Source organism: Pollachius pollachius (assembly GCF_949987615.1).
Source record: "Pollachius pollachius genome assembly, chromosome: 19".
Classification (NCBI taxonomy): domain Eukaryota; kingdom Metazoa; phylum Chordata; class Actinopteri; order Gadiformes; family Gadidae; genus Pollachius; species Pollachius pollachius.
The window spans coordinates 4675228-4691221 of record NC_136952.1 but is presented as its reverse complement, the minus strand read 5'-3'; the positions used below and the strand labels follow the sequence as shown (position 1 = coordinate 4691221).

At 49.1% G+C, this 15994-nt stretch overlaps 1 protein-coding gene across 1 annotated transcript in view; it reads left to right on the top strand.

Moving 5' to 3' along the window:
* The window catches only part of dnah9 (dynein, axonemal, heavy chain 9), a gene marked incomplete at both ends in the record, with an annotated part of 145259 nt that overhangs the window by 93471 nt on the left and 35794 nt on the right, over positions 1-15994 (top strand). Inside the window, 6 exon segments of the mRNA XM_079756784.1 lie at positions 1534-1722; positions 3741-3982; positions 4898-5020; positions 6349-6553; positions 14141-14305; positions 15235-15375. Of these exon segments, the coding sequence (XP_079612910.1) occupies positions 1534-1722; positions 3741-3982; positions 4898-5020; positions 6349-6553; positions 14141-14305; positions 15235-15375 (1065 nt within the window).

The window sequence follows — 15994 nt, the reverse complement described above, 5'->3', positions numbered from 1 at the left end:
AAGTTTCTCCCATAAGCCATGATTGCTCTGAAGAGATCTGATTTGGCGAATCCAGCACAGAGGGCTATCAAAGGTTCTGGGTTGTAAGAAGGTTTAATGTGGTTTTGATTGCTGATTTGTTTCTTAAATGTTCAAAATTAAGGATTGCAACACAACTCAAGATAAAACAAATCCTTGATCGACAAATCTTTCATTAGCTCTAAACTCTTGCTCGATTCGATTCCTATTGGTTGCAACCATCCACACTCTCTCTCCCCCTCCTTTCTTTCTCTCTCTCTCTCTCTCCTTCCTTTCCCTCTTTCTCACTTTCTTTTTCTCATTTTCTCTCTGTGTTGAGCAGGTGCACCGCACCCTACAAATATTCATGCATACTTACACAGACACACAACCGCACACACCCACACACATGTAACATTTGTGTAACTTCACATGGACACCAGTGGACATAAATACACACTGGCCCACAGGCCCACGCATGGGCACACACTGAAACACACGCAGTGCGGCAGTCAATGTGGTAGCCCACAGTGTAATCCCCCTGCTGACAGAAGCAGAAGAGAGGGGGGGGGGGGGGGGGCGTGTAGACACGGTTAGTATGGTAATGAAAAATTATTCACAGGAAGATGGAAAAAGGGCTGACAGGAACAACAAGGAGCATTCGAGTCGGGGCTCTGTTGCTCATCACAAACATAATCACCAGAGCCGTCGCCTTGTCAGCCGGTGGACCCAGCCCAGCGCCGCCGCTCCGGGACGCGCCCTGTATGAGTAGCATGTAGCCCGGTGATTATAGGAGCTGTAGGTGGGACGTAAGGGATGTGGTTTCAGCTGTTTTTTTTTTAGCCATTTCAGCTATTGGTGAGGGAAAAGGTTCGGTGAGAATATCTTTTTGGTGTTGACTGTGTTTCTGACCCATCAGCGGCATCACTTCCCCGATTGGTTCGGGGGTAATTTATCTCGCCTGTCAATCAAAGGCGCTTGGGTGCCTGTGTGTGTGTGTGTGTGTGTGTGTGTGTGTGTGCTTGTGGGTGTGTTTATGTACGTGTGTGTTAGTAAACGTGTGTGTGATGTCTGTCCATGTGTATGTGTGTGTGTGTTTATGTGCGCGTGTGTTAGTAAACGTGTGTGTGTGTGTGTGTGTGTGTGTGTATGCATGTATGTTTATGCGTGTGTGTGTAAGCCATGCGTGTTTATGAGTGTGTGTGTTTGTAAGTGTGTGTGTGTGTGTGTGTGTGTGTGTGTGTGTGCATGTATGTTCATGCGTTTGTGTTTGTGTGTAAATGCATGTGTTTGTGTGTGTAAATGCATGTGTTTGTATGCGTGCGTGTGTATGTGTTCAAATGCATGTATGTTAACGCGTGTGTCATCACGCGTTAACATAAACTTGCCGTTGGCATTTTCTCTTTTTTTGAAGTTTCTCCCATAAGCCGGGTTGTAAGAAGGTTTAACGGGTTCTTGATGAGTGTGTGTGTGTGTGTGTGTGTGTGTGTGTGTGTGTGTGTGTGTGTGTGTGTGTGTGTGTGTGTGTGTGTGCAGGTGGGGGGTCTGGCCTCGGAGAACGTGCGCTGGGCCGAGGCGGTGGAGAGCTTCCGGCGGCAGGAGAGGACGCTATGTGGGGACGTGCTCCTCATCACGGCCTTCGTGTCCTATCTGGGTTACTTCACCAAGCGCTACCGGCTGCATCTCATGGACAGCACCTGGAGGCCCTACCTCAGCGAGCTCACGGTCAGGACACGGCCACCACCATCGCACACGTGCAAGGCTTGGGGGGGGGGGAGCTTGGCGAGGCCCATGTCCCTTCCCCTTAAACATTTGATTGACCACACGGAGTGCCACTCCTACTGAATCTTGCAGTTCATTTTCATGTCGAGTATTCATGTCAAGTCATTTTTCTTTGTGTTTTGCTTTTTTTTACATCCTTTTGCGCACTCCTTTTCTCACTCTCTAATGTGCAATCATATGTGCCAGTGAAGCTCTTTCTGATTCTGATTCTAGTTATAGCCACAACATATGGACTTGGCATTGTCTCGCACTCCCGCAGTACCATAAACCACACGCACACACACAGAGTCCAGAAAACACACCCATTAGATGTGTGCAAATATTGTCAGCGGGCCACCCGCTGTCCCCCTGTCAAAGCCTACTGACAGAGCGGGCCTGGCGTTCTCCCGCTCCCCAGACGGTTAGGACTGCAGGTCGTGTCTGCTCGCTGTCATGAACCCAAACAAGGGGAGGCACACTGCCACGCAGCGCGCTCACGTATTCACAGACCGCCCCCGGCCCTCTGATCCTCTCCATCTCATCTGATAACTAGGAGCTGAGCTCTTCGCGAAACAAAATGTGCGCGTCGCCAAGCTTTTTGCGCGCGGCACGGGAACCAACCAAGGGACTCGGGCTCTCGTGGAGAGTGAACACACCCAAAGCAAAAAAGGAAATGCAGAATCTGAGAGGGAAGAGATCTGACAATAAGGGGGGGGTTTCAGGGACGGCTGTTATTTTAAGCTGCATGTCACCGGGCGTGCTGTTTCCTTCTGTCTCCGATGTCGATAGAAGCACACGTTGTATTAATTCCCTGTGTCTGTGCAAAACAAAACCGTGTTCAAACTACTAGGAGTGCTGCTACTGCTGTTAGCTCAGCTTACTATATAGCTTCTACACGCATCATATCTGAAAGAAACTTCCAGAATATCGGAGGTCCGCCCCTCAAGTCTTTATTCTTTCAAATCAGGGATCAAAAAGTTTGTTCGGCGCAGTATTTTATCAAGAAGGCATCACCATCTTGTGCTTGTAGTACTTTTATTTAACGTTTTTCTTTTAAATGATTTTTCTTTGAATGTTCTTGAGCCCAAGGCTTACAGAGCAGAGAATTTTTCCTCATATTTGTAGAGCGACAGAAACAAGAAACAGAATCATTTAGTTATTGAGTAATGCACATCGAACGTGAATGTAGCGTGGAGTTTGGACATGGAAATTCGCATTATTTATAAGCTTTGGGCTTTAGAAAGTGATTCCTTTCTTTGTAAAGCACTATGAATGGGCTCTTTATGCTTTATTATAATTTTGATTATTTAACGCAATTTTTCCATAACACTGATCACATTCAGACAAAGCAACATAGAGTGATGAAAAGAAAATACCATACGACAAAAAGCTAAACAAAACATCCATCCATGCCTTAAGTGCTTAACGCACACTGTACAAGGATGTGGTCCATCCATTTTCTGCTTCTTTCAATTTATGAAGTGTTGTGGCTATAGAACTAAACATGCCTTGCCTTCAAATCAAATCCAATTTATTTATAGAGCTCATTTAAAACAGCGGCAGTTCACCAAAGTGCTGTACAATCAAAGACGCCATAAACAACACAATAATACAGAGAACCAAGAGATGCTCTCATACTGAGTTAAAAGCCAAGGGCAAAAAAACTATTTCAAGACAGGATTTAAAAACATGCAATGTGGGGGGGGTGGGCTTCACATGCAGAGGCAACTCATTCCAGTGTTTGGGGGGCTTCAACTGCAAAGGCACAACCTCCCCGATGCTTGACCCTCAACCTTCGGATAACTAGAAGATCAAAGTCACTTTGAGTGACTTTGATGGGATGTATGGTTGTAGAAGGTCAGAACGCCAGGTTGGAGCGAGTCCATGTAACGCTTTGTATGCAAACAATAAACCAGTCACGATGTCTTTCCCTCCTCGCCCCCCCCCCCCCCCCCCCCCCCCCCCCCCCCCCTTCTTCTTAGGTCCCCATCCCCATCCCCGTGACCCCTGACCTCGACCCCCTGACCATGCTGATGGACGACGCCGACGTGGCCGCCTGGCAGAACGAGGGTCTGCCCGCCGACAGGATGTCCACGGAGAACGCCACCATCCTCACTTCCTGCCAGCGCTGGCCCCTCATCGTGGACCCCCAGCTGCAGGGCATCAAGTGGATCAAGAACCGCTACGGCGAGACCCTGAGGGTCATACGCATCGGGCAGAGAGGGTGAGGGGGGCCGTCCCACACGGACACACCTGGGGGTTGAGGGGTCAACACCTGATGGGTTGGGTGTCAGGAATACAGCCAGACATCAGATGGGAGTCAAACATGTAATAAGGTTTCGGAATGAAGACAACCGTTGCCGTTTGGTTTTTTGAAGTCGATTTTTAGAACTTCAAACAAAGCCCGGATGTGATTGGATGCGCTTTAAGAAGTCAGCGTCAACTGGGTTGAAAGTCAGTCGTAACTAGTAAACTAGTTTGACCTCGAGAGGCAGAGCATGGTGGATAATCTGATCGTAGCGGACAAACAGTCTGCTGCTCCCGGCTTCAACCCAGGCAGGGCGACATACAGTGCACTCAGACGCATGTGGGAAAAGGAGCAGGTTGGGGTGAGGGCACCTGATCAAAGGATGTCTAGCCAACACCGTCATACCACAGATATACACGGGTACCGTCGTATTGTTGTTATCATGAAAAATGTGTTATTGTGGTGTAACGTTGTTTCCATCCCAGTATAAAGGATAATCCTCTCATCGTATTAAACCATATTCCTTTCTGCCTTGGTTGTGTTAATGCTCTTCTACGAAGGCACGGTGCGCATAGCAGAGCACTGCACCGTGTAGCTTTCTAGTGGGGAGCTTGCCTTCAAACCCTTCTTTAATTGGTTCATCTCCATGGTGGGGTTGAGGAAGGGGTGGTCGACATTGTTGTTATTGCTGATCATTAGGGTTTGGTGCATTGATCTGTCTCTTTTGTGTGTGTGTGTGTGTGTGTGTGTGTGTGTGTGTGTGTGTGTGTATCTCGTTCTGTCTCTGTCTCTGTGTGTGTCTCTGTCTCTGTGTGTGTGTGTGTGTTTGTATCTCGCTCTGTGAGTGTGTATGTGTCTGTGTGTGTGTGCCTGTGTGTGTGTGTGTGTCAGGTACCTGGACGAAATAGAGAGAGCCCTATCCGCGGGAGAGGTGGTCCTGATAGAGAACATGGAGGAGGCTGTGGACCCGGTACTGGGACCGCTGCTGGGCCGAGAGACCATCAAGAAGGGCAGGCGAGTTGACCCGGATCGTTACACTGAAACCTCCTAGTCATGCTAGTGGGTTAGATGGCTCCCAGGGGGGCAACCAAGGGGGTAACAGGCCTTGTTACAACCCTGCTTATCGCTGAGGGTGCATGGATCTCTTCCAGCCTGGTGGATCTTTACCCCGCAACATTATGCAGTACCCTACAGGATAATTGGACCAGAAACGATCCATTTCGGGAAAGTGAAACTCAAAATTACACATAACTTCTTGTTTGTAGGGGTTTTACAAAAAGGCACAGAACCAAACCTGGTGACAGGGCAAAGCCCTAAAGTTAACCACTGCCCTAGACACAGATAAGCAGCTTTCGTTTTTCCTCCCGGGCAGTCATCGATTTCCACCCACGGTCACGGCCTTACATTGTGTAAAAACCTGCCCTCTGAGAAAGATCTTCCGCGCAAATAGCTGCATCTTTAAACATCGTCATTCAGTCTATTTTGGATATAACACCTTTGGTTGCTCTGTTGAATTCTTCCTCTTGCGTACATTGTTCGTTAAAGTTCATTTTCAAGTTTCAGTTTTATAAACTCCCCTCCTCTTAGCACGGACTGGCCATAGCGTTTCTGCATTTTCTTTTGGAGAGGCTTTCAATGGCTGGTTGCCACACTGATCTGCAGAGAGAAACCGAATGGGAATTTGCAAGTTCAGAACGGTCTCGCAAGGCTACACCTTTCCCCCCGACGCGCGCACGCACGCACGCACGCACGCACGCACGCACGCACGCACGCACGCACGCACGCACACACACACACACACACACACACACACACACACACACACACACACACACACACACACACACACACACACACACACACACACACACACATCGATTCTCTCACTGGCCGCCAACACTGTCATCAAGGCTAAACCAACTGCTTCAAAGCTTATGGTATTAACACCACAGTGCACCACCACCTCTCCATGTAATGTTTTCTTCCCCAAAGAGTAAGTAAACCCTTGTAAACGGTTTTGTTTGGGCTCACAAAGTGTTGGTGAACCTGTACATGTTATCTTCGACGAAAATGTAAAAAGCTGTTAAACGGTGGGAAATTATCTGTGAAATACAAGAAGTCTGCTACTATCGGCTCAAACCGGTTTTCCAGAGTTGTCGTTTTCTATTGGCTGCAAACCATGTGTTAAGTTTGTTTTATGAGAACGGCTCTCACTCCTGCTCTTACGGAGCATAGCGCTTGTAAAACAAGACCTCTCCCTGCACACTTTGTCGAAGCCCGTAGGCGGAAGTTCTCCTGCCGAAACGATGGGTGTGTCTACTGACCGTCTAAACCACGTACAGGTGCATCAAGATCGGGGACAAGGAGTGCGAGTACAACCCCAGCTTCCGGCTGATCCTGCAGACCAAGCTGGCCAACCCCCACTACCAGCCGGAGCTGCAGGCCCAGTGCACCCTGATCAACTTCACCGTGACCCGGGACGGCCTGGAGGACCAGCTGCTGGCCTCCGTGGTCAGCATGGAGCGGCCCGACCTGGAGGAGCTCAAGGTGGGTCCGAGGGAGGGGGAGAGGGAGGGAGTGAGGGAGAGCAAGGGAGGGAGAAGCAAGGAGTTAGGGAGAGGGAGGGAGTGAGGGAGAGAGAGAGATATGGTGGGGAGGGAGAGAGATAAAGATGGTGGGAAGGGAGAGAGAAAGATGAAAGAGGGAGAGATATATGGTGGGGAGGGAGAGAGAAACTTGAGAGAGGGAGGATGGGAGAGATGGTGGGGAGGGAGAGAAAAAAAATTGAGAGAAGCGAGAGAGAAAAACACTGGAAGTCCCCGCTCTCTCTCTCCCTCTGATAATTTTGAAAGATGCTAGACTGTTGACGGAGAGGGAGCTGCTGTCAATTAGTGGCGGAAAACGGGTAACTTTCTGAGCAAGATGACATAAAAGTCATTCATTTTCATCGAGTTTTTTACAACTTGTTTGCGCCAGTATAAGGCAAGATTGCTGCAGCAGAAAGAAATCCATTGAAACAGCGTTACGTAATATTTTGTCAAGATTATAAGGATGGATGTGTTTCATTATGAGTTCGTCATGACCGCTGGTGAACAGCGGAAAAATGGGAGGTTGTTTGTTTCAGTCCCCCTTTTAAATTGAAAGAGAAGAGAGGAAGTTGCTTCTTGGAAACACAAATGAAAGGACAATACCGGTCACGCTTCTCTCCTGGATTCACCAAAACAATAAAGTGTGCATGTGCATGTCTCCCACAAAATGAACCATCGGCATCACAGACCTTTAGTCTTTAGGAATCTATGTGCATCGGTCAGTACAGAGTTTGAAGGCCAAACAGTTGATCACCATGCGAGCCATTTACTAAATGCCTTATCATGAAGACCAAAGTGCTACATTGCTATTATTGACATGGGGGCCGGGGGCACACACTAAATGCCCTTCAGCTGAATCAGTATGAAGAACAAAGTACTTCGGACAACTTCTATTGATAACAGATATTTTCAGTTTTAGTGAAGGAGAGTTAGGATGGCTTGATCAGCAAGACCTGTATTGTTTCATAGGTATTATAGTAATGAACACTTCCCTAAAGGACCATGTGAGGCTTTTGCAGGAGGATGAAAGAGATGAATCCGCAACAAAGGATATTTTGGTTTGTTTCGTCTTCTTTGCTTTGACAGATGTCCTTTTATCCAACAGTCAAAGCGCTCTTAAACTTCGCCTTCAGAAGCAGTCTGGCAGGGTATGTGTCCCGCTCCTTGAGTGGTTATCACAGAAACAACCCGTTCCCCAGACGCCTGAATACTCCTCTGTCAGCTGCGTCCCTCCGGTCTCCTCAGGTGTTATTGTGAAGTCACACGTCTAGGACTAACAGAGCGGCCTTGCGACACGGAACAGTCTGCTTTCGTCGTTCCTCTCGGTACATAAAACAAAAACCTTGACCGCTGCCGCCGCCACCCGCAGTGTCTTTGAACACAGCGCGAGAATAGCATTTAGTGTTCTTGTCTTCATTAGTTTGAACAGGTGATAGGCGCTTGATAAAACTTGAAACGTGTTTGTGATTTGGTGCGTTGGCTTCAATTGGACCGTGTGGCTTTGATTAAATAAGAGCTACAAGCATATGTGTGGCATAATGTATGTCCTTCACGTAGGGAGATTTGGATTGGGACTGTCTGTGTGTGCGTGTGTGTGTGTGGGGGGGGGGGTGTATGTGTTTGTCTGTGTGTATTCCTTTGTGCGTGTGTGTGTGTATATGTGTGTGTTTTGTCCTGCTTGGATACGTTTGGCATTACCGCGTGCAGTGCTTCGACTTACAATATTGCGTATAATAAATCAATCACGTGAAACTTTACTTAAAGTCCATTTTCACACATTAGGACCGTAACCCATCCCAAACCAGGAATAATGTTGCCCATTCCGGAGCGATATGGTTTACCGGGCAGAAGATTTACGGCGTAAGTTTCCCCGCAGAGACCCTGGGGACAGTCTGCCGGCCAGCATCCTATTCATCATAGCGGCCATGTCTCACCGACCACTCCCTGTGCAGAGAATCCCTCGGCCCGGTTCATTTTTACCCAGTATTCTCCTCCCAAACAGCTCCGCGGAGCAGCCTCGCAGGCAACTGTTTTAAAACCCAAGGAATAGATCAATGGGATTAAACGCGTTTTTGTTCGAGAGCTGTTTGGTCTCTTTTTTAGACGTTAACGATTCTCTGCATCCTGTGGGACCCCCCCTCACACACACCTGAGATATGGAGGAGATTTTTGAGAGGAGGCACCGGTTGGGGGGGGGGGGGGGGCGAGGGGGATGAAATGGTGTTTGTGTGTGTATGTGTGTCTTCTTTTCCTCCTCTTACTTCTTCTCCTTTTCCTTTTCATTCTTCTTCTTCTTCTCCTTCTCTTTCTTCAAACTCTCCTCCTTCTTTTCCTTCTACTTCTCCCTCTCCTCCTCCTCCTCCTCCGTCTTCATATTATTATTCTTCTCCTCCCCCCACTCCTCCTCCTCCTTCTTATTCTTCTCTTTCTCCTCCTCCTGCTCCTCCTCCTCCTTCTTCTCCTTCTCCTCCTGCTCCTCCTGCTCCTCCTCCTCCTCCTGATCCCGGGCTCCAGGCCCGGTTCCAGCCGTCACAGCGCCTCGCCGATGCAGGTCAGAGCTAACCGTTAGCTCCCCGGCTCTGTTATGCTCTGCGGCGCGCGGTGCTAAGCCCCAGCCCCTGCCTGGCGGCGCGGCGTGCCAGCGCACTAATAACCGGTGCCAGTTAATTGTCTCCGGGGCGTTATGTTTCCGTGGCTCGCGCGTGCGAGAGAAGAAACCCTGCCAGTAATGAAGCGAGAGCGGGCTTGATCAAAGCCCGGGTCCTTAATGACGGCATATGCTTGTCTTACTGACACACCCGCGGGGGGGGGGGGGGGCAGACGAGGGGGGTCGGAGGATAACTGTGTCAGCCCGTTTGAAAAAGGGCCGACCATCGTGGGCTACTGTAGCCTGCCATGGCAATTAGCCAGGACGGTAACACACACGCGTCCCCGTCCCTCGCTGGCACGCTTGTTATCCGGGGAGGACAACCCGAGGTCCTGTACACACACACACACACACACACACACACACACACACACACACACACACACACACATATACTGGGGTCATGGTCGTTCCTCCGGGGGAAGTTGTGATCGCCAGGTAATGCCAAAACCAGGCAATGAAGGACCAAACGCTAGATTCTTCTTCAGAATCATTTCCCCCACTTGTAGTATCAGCATTAGTCTGCACGTAGGCCTTCATGTTGCTCCACCTCCTGTAGAGATGTATACATTTTTAAGTTGTATACCTGTGGGCTTTCATCCAGACACAAATCGGTGTGTTATCTTTAATGGCGTCGGAGAGCAGAAGCCTCTCGCTTGAGCGAGCGATGCTAGCTATTTTAAAACGGCGGATCCTTTCAGCGCTGGGAACGACAGCGGATCTCTCCTGGAGAAGTGCAATGTGATTTAATGAACCCCTGTTTAATTAGCGCTTCACAGAGATGGGAGGAACGAGAGAGGGGTGACGCGGGGGGAGGTGGAGGGAGGAGGGGTGCATTGTGGAAGTCGGTGTATCATTTTAATTAATGCTGCGAGTTAGAAAGGGAGAGGCGGTCTGTTGGGGAGGGGGGGGGGTAGTTTAATGTTGTGCTTTGTTGTGCGCCGTGTACGGCGGGAAGAACCTCGCCATCACAACAGCAACGGGGCTTGGCGGGAAAGGAGAGCTCGCGCGGCGGCGGGGTAAACAACACCGGCTGACAACAATCGGCTCCGGCGGCGGCGGCGGAGGTTGGCTCCTTACCTGTTCCCGTCGCGCTGAATGACTGGGCGCCCATTATGCCTCTAATGAGGTTAGCGTCGGCGCTGAGCCGTAAGATGACTATGCGGATAGAGGAGATAAGGAGGAAGCTTGTTTAGCTGCAGATGGCGGCGGCGGCGGCGTGCTAAGAAGCTTAAATGTTAGCTTGATTTTTTTTTCTCGGGAGGGGGCTCTCAGGAACAACACTGTGTGTGTGTGTGTGTGTGTTTGATTGTGTATGTGTACGCAAGTTTTTGTGTGTGTCTGTGTGTGCGATTGTGTGTGTGTCTGCGAGTATGTGGGTATGAGTGTTTGCGAGTGTCTGCGAGTATGTGTTTGTGTGTGTTTTTATGAGTGTGAATGTCTTTCTGTGTGCGTGTGCGTACGAGTGAGTGTATGTTTGTCCGCTCCTCATTGTTGATTGAAAACACAGACCTGGGTCTCGTTGTGACTTTCTCGTGGACCTCAGGGTGTGTGTGTGTGTGTGTGTGTGTGTGTGTGTGTGTGTGTGTGTGTGTGTGTGTGTGTGTGTGGGACCCGGGGTCTCGTTGTCTCTTCCTCCTGGACCTCATGGTCTGTGTGGCGCTCATCACCGGGCCGTCTGCGGTGCTAGACGTATCATCTCGTCTCCGTGACAATTAGCCCCCACGACTGCTGTTTGTTTATGTGGGCTGCTTTTTTTTTTTTTTTTTTTAAATGCTACGCGAGGCAATTAGGTGTGAGATGCGCCGCAGGAGAGCTAACTGTTCATATCTGGCTCATTATGGGAGTCATTGGGGAACGTTTTGAACTGGATACAGTTCCCCCCCCACCTTCCCCCATCCTCCCCCCGTGGGAAGACTCCTGAAAAGTTAACGGCACACATTCAAGCACACACACGTGCACATGCGTACAATAACGCGTACACACACATGCGAACACACACACGAACGGACGATCACCAACACGCCACATGCATGCCACCAACATGGACACACGTGCACAATAACACAGACACACAAACACACAGAAATGGACAATCGCACACTCACATGCACACACTCATGAACAGACAAAGACACACACAAAGGGATAATCACACAGACCCACTCGCACACACAAACTCAAACACGGACACACATACACACAAAGACACAGACAAACACAATCACACACAAACAGACACACAATCACACCCATAGCACACCCTTCGGACAGTTACTCAATTAATGATCTCATCACTCCGGATTTGACGACCTTTCTCTTTGGTGGAACATCCCGTTCCCGCTCATATTTATTCATTATTTGTTATATCAATTTTATTTTTCGTGATTTTGATTTGCGTTTCCCGTTTGTCTCTTGCGTCCCAGACGGCGGCTCTGGGCTGTCACTGCCCAAACACTAGCGCCTGTGTTTCACGCCGGCTCAGTCGCTCCCCACCAAATTAAAAAGGCGATGATGGCGAGAGCCAACGCCATTAGGACGACAGGAACTCAGTGAGGACGCGTCAGCGTTGCCCAGTGGCTCACCAGCCGTGGGTAATGGGTGCAGAGGGAGAACAGGGTGCCCAGCTGTGTGTGTGTGGGTGTGTGTGTGTTTGTTTGTTTGTTTTTAAAGGGCTGATACACTAGACTAGTGTATCATCTGGTTTAGATTATGAACACTCTAGTGACTAGTGTTCATAATCTAAACAAGATGATAAACTAGAGCTTTCATTATCTAAACCAGACGATAAACTAGTGTTCCTAATCAAAACCAGATGAGAAACTAGTGTTCCTAATCTGAACCAGATGAGAAACTAGAGTTCCTAATCTAAACCAGATGAGAAACTAGTGTTCCTAATCTAAACCAGATGAGAAACTAGAGTTCCTAATCAAAAGCAGATGAGAAACTAGAGTTCCTAATCTAAACCAGATGAGAAACTAGAGTTCCTAATCTAAACCAGATGAGAAACTAGTGTTCCTAATCTAAACCAGATGAGAAACTAGAGTTCCTAATCTAAACCAGATGAGAAACTAGAGTTCCTAATCTAAACCAGATGAGAAACTAGTGTTCCTAATCTAAACCAGATGAGAAACTAGAGTTCGTAATCTAAACCAGATGAGAAACTAGAGTTCGTAATCTAAACTAGGTGATTAACTAGAGTGTTCCTAATCTAAACTAGGTGATTAACTAGAGTGTTCCTAATCTAAACCAGATGATAATTTAGTGTTCTTATTCTAAAACCTGATGATAAACTAGCCTGTTCCTAATCTAGAGGGACAGGCCATGTGTGGTACTAGAGACCACAGATGGGAAAGGACAGGCAGTACCAGAGACCACTCAGGGGGTGGGACAGACAGTACCAGAGACCACCCAGGGAGGGGGGGCACAGGCCGTACCAGGGACTATAAAGGAGGAAGGACATGAGGGCTGTCTTTGCCCTGCCAGCGTCTCGGAAGTGTTCGGGAGTCGTTTGCTTCTTTTCAAAGTGTTTCTGTTTTTTTTTGGTTTCTTTTTAACCACACATCAAAGAAAGGAAGAGGGAAAAAAAAGGGTCTCTCATCCATATGGCGAAGCCTTAGAGAAAACACCCATTATAATCAAGCTGAGTATGTGTGTGTGTGTGTTTGTACACGTCTGTGTGTGTGTGTGTGTGTCTATGTGCTGCCTATATTTGCTACAAGCTACCAGTGTGTGTGTGTGTGTGTGTGTGTGTGTGTGGGTGTGTCTGCACGTTTGTATGCGTGTATGCCTGACTGAGTGTGTGTATGCTGTATGCATACATGCATGCTATGCACGTGCGCGTACATGCCCGTATGCTCGTGTGTCAATGCGTATATGTGTGCGTGCGCGTGTGTGTGCATATCCGTGTGTGTGTGTGTGTGTGTGTGTGTGTGTGTGTGTTATCCGGCATCAAAGCCGGTACCCATCGATGGACTCGAGCGGTGGGGTCACTTGGCAGAGACCCCCGTGTCAGCCAACAGACGCGGGCGTGCTAATCCAGCCCGCAGCACCGTAGCCTTTCACGGCCGCAGATAACCGATTCAGAGAGGAGGGGCGCGGGGGGGGGGGATATTGATTAGCGCTGCCTTTGAGGCGCCCTTCAATGTCCGCTCTTCTTGCTGCGGACCCCCACGCCTCCGACAGCTATACCTCATTTTCCACTCCAGAAATGGATTCCCTCGGCCGTGAATCTGTGGCTAAACGCGTGCCGCCAGCCCCCCGCAGCCTCGACCGACCGGCCGTTTGAGAACAGCAACGCTTTCGCTGTTCTCTGCGTCAAGTGTTGAAATATCGGAAGAACAAGATCAGAAATATGGACATGTTTCAAATTAGTTCATGGTTAAATGATGGTATTTTTTGGATTGTGCGTTAGTGAAAGAGGAGCATGTGTGTTTGTGGAGTCAAATCTGTGCATTGTGTTGTTTCACTTTCCTTTTTTTACATTTTCCATTTTGGCGTGTTTTTGACGCAAGGCATGTGATGCATTGTATGCAGGGCCGGCAATAATTACCGTTTATTGTCTTTGAAAAGTACCATTATCGTCATGAAATGAAGATGTAGTCTCATAATGATAGCCCAGTTTCATAATATAAATGAACTGTGATTTGATGAAATCAACTTAAATAATTAAAATATGTGATTTGAAATGATCAAAGGGAAAGGAGAACTAGTTTTAGTCTGATACCATACTTTAAATTTGGTATTTTCCACATTTCCCTATTCTTATCGTGACGATAAAATGAGATGAGAACGGTATTTTTTTAATTGACGAGCGTATCGTGACATCTCTGTAACGTTCCCCCTGATTCCGGTGATAACATGTTAACACGTGTTTCCTCCCGTCTGCCTCCCCCCCAGTCCAACCTGACCACGCAGCAGAACGGCTTCAAGATCACCCTGAAGACCCTGGAGGACAACCTGCTGTCCCGCCTGTCCTCCGCCTCCGGGGACTTCCTGGGGGACACGGAGCTGGTGGAGAACCTGGAGACCACCAAGCTGACAGCCGGAGACATAGAGGAGAAGGTCTCTCTCCCTCAGACACTACACACACTGTCTCTCTCTCTCACTGTCTGTCTCTCTATCTCGCTCTCTCGCTCTCTCGCTTTCGCTCACTCCCTCTTTCACTCTGTCGCTCTCTTTCTTTCACCGTATGTCTCTTTTTTTCTCTCTATCGCTCTGAGGCTTGCTCCATCTCTCAGTCCCTCACTCTTCCCAACTAAATCCTCTAACTCTTTTTCTTTCTCATCTCACATCCTCTCACCGTCTCCCTCTCCCTCTCTCCCTCTCTCCCCCTTCTTCAGTCTCTCTCTCTCTCGCTCTCTCAAACCCACTCACTCGGCCTGATTATCTCCATAGTTTCTCGTCGAGGTCCTCCCCTGTTTCTTTAAGGTCACAAACATTATGAGACCACAACAATCTCTTGTTTTCCAGCAAGCCACTAAAGGAAAAAAGGACAAACACACAACACCAAAAAACAAAATGACTGTTGCTGCTTTCAACATTGTCCCTGACACTTGAAAGAGCCTGCGAGACATTCCTCTGTAGGTTCCATTTCCTCTTGTTTCCTCAGCTGCGGTGGAATGGCTCAGGTACTAAGTAGAGGAGAGAAGGCGCATTATTGTAGTGCTCTGTGCGGCGTGGGAACATTCTGGTTCACCGTGAAATTGGAATCTCTTCTGGCTCTGAGCGCAGTGTATTTTATTAACTCAGCAAATCATTTGATCATTAGTTGATTGATAAATCCTGCGTGTTTGTGTGTGTGTGTGTGTGCGTGTGTGTCTGTATCTTCGTTTTTACAGACGAATCCTAGTTTGTTTTGTTGTTGTTGATTTTGTGCGTTCGTAAGCGATGCTCCATTTGCCTGCTTCTCCAGCTCACCCTCTTTGCATCTGCATCTTTGTCTCTGTTTGTGTGTGTGTGTGTGTGTGTGTGTCTGCGCGTGTGTCTCTCAGGTGAAAGAGGCCAAGGTGACGGAGGCCCAGATCAACGAGGCCCGGGAGCACTACCGCGCTGCCGCCGCGCGCGCCTCCCTCCTGTACTTCATAATGAACGACCTCAATAAGATCCACCCCATGTACCAGTTCTCCCTCAAGGTGGACCTCCCTCCCTCCCCCTCCAGCCCCCCTTTCCCATCCGGTCCCCCCTCCCTTTCCCTCAACTTGTCTCTCCGCCCATTCGCTGCTACGCTGCGGAGAGAACGAGAGAAAAAAGAAAAAGCCGACGGTGGATTCTCACCCTCTGCCCTGCGTGTTTGATGCGAGCTACCTCTGCTTTTAATCACGCCGGCCGCCTCCCGAGCGTGGTTATGTGTAGCGCTGTAAGGTGTCTCACACGCTGGCCCCGCCGCAGGCCAGGGCCAGGCCCCCTACCACCACCCCACAGGGCTGCCGAAGGACTGTTTGTAATCACAGCGTCGCTCACGAGCTAGACGGGCGCTAACGCCCAGCCCCTGACACCCATCTCTCAGAACACAGCCCCACGTTACGCATTCAGAGAGTTGTAGCGCACCCCTGACCCGTAGCGATGGAAACGCGTCAGGATCTAACAGCAGAGGCTCATTACATTCTGGGGCGTGCGACCCTTGGCAGAGAGAAGGGAATCAGGGCGGAGACGTCTGGCGTCTGCAGCGGAGATGGAGAGATCACTAGCGCTGGGCTCCGTGGTTCGTGGAAGCGGAATGAGGGTTCTTTTCTTTTTTCAGTTTAGCCCTGC